A 5,282-nucleotide genomic window follows, 5' to 3' on the forward strand; every position below is an offset into this window, starting at 1 on the left:
GGTGGCGCAACTGGTAGAGCTGCTGCCTCTCAGTGAGAAGGTCCCTGCTTCAAACCCCGGTCCAGGGGCCTTTCTGGGTGGAGTTTGCATGTTCTCTCCGTGCATGCGTGGGTTTTCTTCGGGTGCTCCGGTTTCCTCCCACAGACCAAAAACATGCATGTTAGGCTGATTGGTAACTCTAAATTGTCCCTAGGTGTGAGTGAGAGAGTGAATGTTTGTTCGTCTCGTTTGTCTCTATGTGGCCCTGTGATGGACTTGCGACCCGTCCAGGGTGTACCCCGCCCCTCGCACAGTGATTGCTGGACATGGGCACCAGCGACCCCCGTGACCCAAAATGGAATAAACGGGTAAAGATAATGGATGGATGGATATATATATATATATATATATATATATATACGAACAACTGCTCTTCTATAGACATAAGTGACAGTAAAGGACAAAAACCCTGCACAGTTAAACAGATATTTTGCAAAACTGGCAATTTTTGCTGCACGTGCACATGCAAATAAAGTATTTGGTAGGAAAAAAATTCCGATTTTGAAAGTTGAGATTTTTGAAAACTTTGGTAATTCCGTCTAGCTACAAACCACAACCATTTGTACCCATTTCAAGTCAAGTTCAAGTTAACTTTATTGTTGTTTCCACCACATGTGGTACATGAGGTGGAACAAAATTACAGCATGTACACAGGGTCCCAGATACACCCAAAAATAGCAACATATAAAGTGTAAAAGAATCAATAAAATAAGGATCTAAAATAAGGATCTAAAATATACACTAAGATATACGCTAGACAAATTCCAAACAGTACACTAAAACATCTAAGATATATGCAAAATACTAATAATCTAAACCAATCCAGCATAACAACAGCAGCCCGAACATAAGCATGAGCATATTATTTGTCAACAGACTCACTTTGTCCTGACTTTGTTCCAATTACCTCCACTGGAAAATTTAATGACTAAAAGAAAATAATGAACTTTGCCAAGGATAAAATAAGTTTCTTCAGTTATTTAAGGAGAATCGGGCCTGGTGCACTAAGAAGTTCCAAATAAAGATTTTTTGGGGGGGTAATTTCCAAAAAATATCCTCACAAACATGGCACTGTTTCTAGAAATGTTTTAATCCACACTAAAACACATTAAAAACAAATCCAAAATTCTGTAGTAACTGTGCCATGCCTCGGTGTGGTGCTACTTTGTATTATACTGCCATAAGAATACAAAAAAAAGAAAGAAAAAATACTGATAACAATGTATGGAGCCCTGTGATGGACTTACGATCTGTCCAGTGTGTACCCCGTCTCTCGCACAGTAATTGTTGGACATGGGCGGCGACCCCCGCTACCCAAAAAGGAAGAAGGGGGTAAAAGATAATGGATGGACAATTGTTGGAGCGTGTGCATACATTTTGTACTCAGGGTGAAAATTGAAAGCAACAAGAAGATTGTAGGTTAGTTTAGAGGTGGGATTATATGATCATTTTTAAAAGGTTGCATTTTGGCTTTATACACAAAAACATAAGGGTGTAATTTTACGATTTTTCTCCTATGAATGCAGATTTTCTAAAACATCATTTTGGGTTCTAAAAATGATATATGGGTGTGGACGCAAGACTGAAACAAACAAAAAAAAAAGTATCTTCAGAAAAACTGTTTTGCTACAGAAGGACATGGCCATGCTCAGAAATTTCTATCATTCTAGTGTAGTAGCAACACTATTGTCACCTTGTAGTGCAAAATAAATGATTTAGTATTTTTATTTTTCAAAAACTCGTATGGACAGATAAAAACAAGAAGCTCAGTGTCCCTTGCCCAGACGTGGGTTACCAGGGCCCCACTCTGGAGCCAAGCCTGGGGAAGGGGCTTGTTGGCAAGTGCCTGGTGACCGAGTCTCTACCCATGGGGCCCGGTCAAGCTCAGCCAGAACAAGCAACATAGGTTTGCCTTCCTGTGGGCCCACCATCTTCAGAGGGGGATATGAGTCAGGTGCATGACTCCATGGGCAGTGGCCAAAGGTGGAAACCTAGGTGCTCTGAACCTGGCTTACCAAAACTGGCTCTTGGGACATAGAATGTAACCTTTCTGGTGGGAAAGGAGCCTGAGCTTGTGCGTTAGGTTGAGAGGTACTGACTAGATATAGCTGGGTTCACCTCGACAAACAGCATGGACTCCAGAACAATTTCTTTGAGAGGGGCAGGACTCTGGACTTACCCATAGTGAGAGGTGCTGAGCTAGTATTAGTCTACTCTTAGACCACTGACTTGGTGCCTGTAGGTTGGAGTTTTCTTCAATTGAGAGGGTAGCATTCCTGTGCCTTCATGTGGGAGACGGACTCTGACAATTGTTTTTGCCTACACACCAAATGGAAGTTTAGAGTATCTGTCCTTCTTAGAGTCCTTAACAGGGTGCTGGAAGGGGTGCCAACTGGGAACTCCTTAAAGGAGTAAAGGGGGACTTCAATGCCCATGTGGGCAATGACAGTGTGACCTGGAGGGGCTTGGTAGGGAGGAATGGCCTCTCTGATCTGAACCCAAGTGTGTTCTGTTGTTGGACTTCTGCACTAGTTATGGTTTGCCCACCACAAACACCATGTTCGAATATAATAGTGTACATAAATGCACTTAGAACCAGGACACCCTAGGTTATAGATTGATGATTGACTTTGGAGTCGTGTCATCTAATTTGCGGCCATTTGTTTTGAACACTCTGGTGAAAAGTGGAGCTGAGCTGACAACTGATCACTATCTGGTAGTGAGTTGTATCAGATGGTGAGGAAATATTCTGGACAGATGTGGTAGACCCAAATGTGTAGTGAGAGTTTGCTGGGAACACCTGATAAAATAACCCGTCAGAATGATCTTCAACTCACACCTCTGGAAGAACTTTAACCACATCTCATCTGAGGCCAGCCAGGGACATTGAGTGAGAGTGGGCCATATTCCATGCCTCAGTTGTTGTGGTGGCTGCCCTGAACTGTGGCTGCAAGGTTGTCGGTGCTTCTCACGGTGGCTATCCTTGAACTCGGTGGTGGACACCCTGGGTTATTGAGGCTATCAAGCCTCTCTAGCCCAGGGTTAGTCTCACAAACCCCTCACTAGTCTCAGACTAGTGAGTCTAACTTACTTAAGGAGTACTATCAGGCCTTGTTGGCTGAAGGGAGTCTGGAGGCAGCTGAGGAGTACCAGAGGGCCAACTGGTCCGCAGCCTTCCCTGTTGCTGAGAAAAAAGCTTGGCTGTGTGAAGAGTTCGGTGAAGCTTTGGATATTCATTCAACCTTTATTTATACAGGTTAATCCCATTGAGTCTCGGGGACTCATTTACGAGAGACCTGAAATAGATATAGATATAGACTAGATAGATACAGACTCTCAGTCAGCTCTGAAGAGATTCGGGCAAACCATCAGACAACTGAGGAGGTGAAAACAGCACTTTACTAACACTGTATTCAGTGAAGGTGGGATGCTGTTGACCTCAACCAGTGATGTTGTCGGAAGGTGGAATCAATACTTGAGCCTTCTCAATCCCACTGGCACATCTTCCATGGAGGAAGCTAAGTTGGGGGACTTTGGGGTTGGTCTGTCCATAACCACGGCAGAGCTCTGAGAGTGAATGAGATCTACCCTGATTTCCTTAAAGCTTTGGATGTTGTGGGGCTGTCTTGGTTGACATGCTTTTGCAATACCACAAGGGTGGCAGTGCCACTGGATTAGCAGACTGGGGTGGTGGTTCCCTTCTTCAAAAAGGGGGACTGGATGGTGTGCTCCAATTATAGGGGCATCACTCTCCTTAGCCTTTCTGGTAAGGTCTATTCAGGGGTACTGGAGAAGTGCATCCAATCAGTGGTCAAACCTCAGATCCAAGAGGAACAATCTGGGTTCTGTCCTGGCTGAGGAACACTAGACTAGCTCTTTACCTTCACTGGGGTCATCGAGGGGACAGGGGAGTTTGCTCATCCAGTCTGCATGTGTTTTGTGGACTTGGAGAAGGCATTTGACTATGTTCCTCAGGGCACACTGTGGAGGGTGCTCCACGAGTATGTGATTGGAGGCCTGTTGCTATAGGCTATTTGGTCCCTATACTAGCAGTGCAAGAGTAGTACGATTCACTTTGCCAGCAGTAAGTCGGACCCGTTCAGGGTGGGAGTTGGATTCTGGCAGGGTTGCCTGTTGTTACCGATTCTGTTCATAACATTTGTGGATATACAAAGTTTGTTTTCTCAGTCATCCAGGTATATAACAACAAAAAAGGTTGAATCATGTCATCTGGACTTCGTTTTTTTGTTAAAAAGAAACGTTTCGCCCCTCATCCAAGAGGCTTCGTCGGTCTGAGGCCTAGCCATCTGGTATTACCCAGAAGCCACCCTGACTCTTGTGTTCCAAGCCTGCCTCAGATACCCCTGAAGTCTGGCCTTTTCACTAATGGTTTCAAAAACACAAAGTTTGTTTTCTCAGTCATCCAGGTATATAACAACAAAAAAGGTTGAATCATGTCATCTGGACTTCGTTTTTTTGTGGATATAATTTCTTGCTGCAGCCAGGGTGCGGAGGGAGTCCAGTTAAGTGGCCTCATGCTTCGGTCTCTGCTATTTGCAGATGATGTGGTCTTTTTGGTGTCATCGTGTCATGATCTTCAACTCTCACTGGAGCAGTTCGCAGCCAAGTGTGAAGCAGCTGGGATGAGAATCAGCACCTCCAAATCTGAGGTCATGGTCTTCAGTCGGAAAAGGGTGACTTGCTGTATTCAGGTTGGGGGCAAGATTCTGCCTCAACTGGAGGAGTTCAAGTATTGGGGTTTAGGTCACGAGTGAGAGAAGAATGGAGCGTGACGTTGACAGATGGATTGGTGCAGCATCTGAAGTATTACAGACTCTGTGCTGGTCTGTTGTGGTAAAGAGAGAGCTCAGCTGTAAGGCAAAACTTCCTGTTACTGGTTGGTTTATGTTCCTACCCTAACCTATGGCCACAAACTCTGGATAGTGACCAAAAAGAACAACACCGCAGATAAAGGTGGTTGAAAAGAGTTTCCTCCACAGGGTAGCTGGACGCTCCCTTAGAGATAGAGTGAGATGTTCAGTTATCCTGGAGAGACTCGGAGTAGAAACACCGCTCCTTCACATTATTGAGAGGCGCCAGTTGAAGTGGTTTGGGCGTCTGGCAATAATGCTCCCTGGGAGCCTCCCTAGGGAGGTGCTTCAGGCATGTCTGAGTAGGAGGAGACCACAGGCAAGACCCAGGGCATGCTGAAGAGACCTTGGAATCTTCCCAGAAGAGCTGGA

At 45.0% G+C, this 5,282-nt stretch overlaps 1 protein-coding gene across 1 annotated transcript in view; it reads right to left on the reverse strand.

Annotated features, from left to right (window-relative positions):
- LOC119426383 (receptor-type tyrosine-protein phosphatase N2) overlaps positions 1-2,222 on the reverse strand; it is a gene marked incomplete at its 3' end in the record, with an annotated part of 7,587 nt that extends 5,365 nt beyond the window's left edge. Inside the window, 1 exon segment of the mRNA XM_037693944.1 lies at positions 2,219-2,222. Within this exon segment, the coding sequence (XP_037549872.1) occupies positions 2,219-2,222 (4 nt within the window).
- Between the last annotated feature and the right edge of the window lie 3,060 nt (positions 2,223-5,282).

The sequence above is a fragment of the Nematolebias whitei genome, chromosome 20 (assembly GCF_014905685.2).
Source record: "Nematolebias whitei isolate Nwh7 chromosome 20, NemWhi1, whole genome shotgun sequence".
NCBI lineage: Eukaryota > Metazoa > Chordata > Actinopteri > Cyprinodontiformes > Rivulidae > Nematolebias > Nematolebias whitei.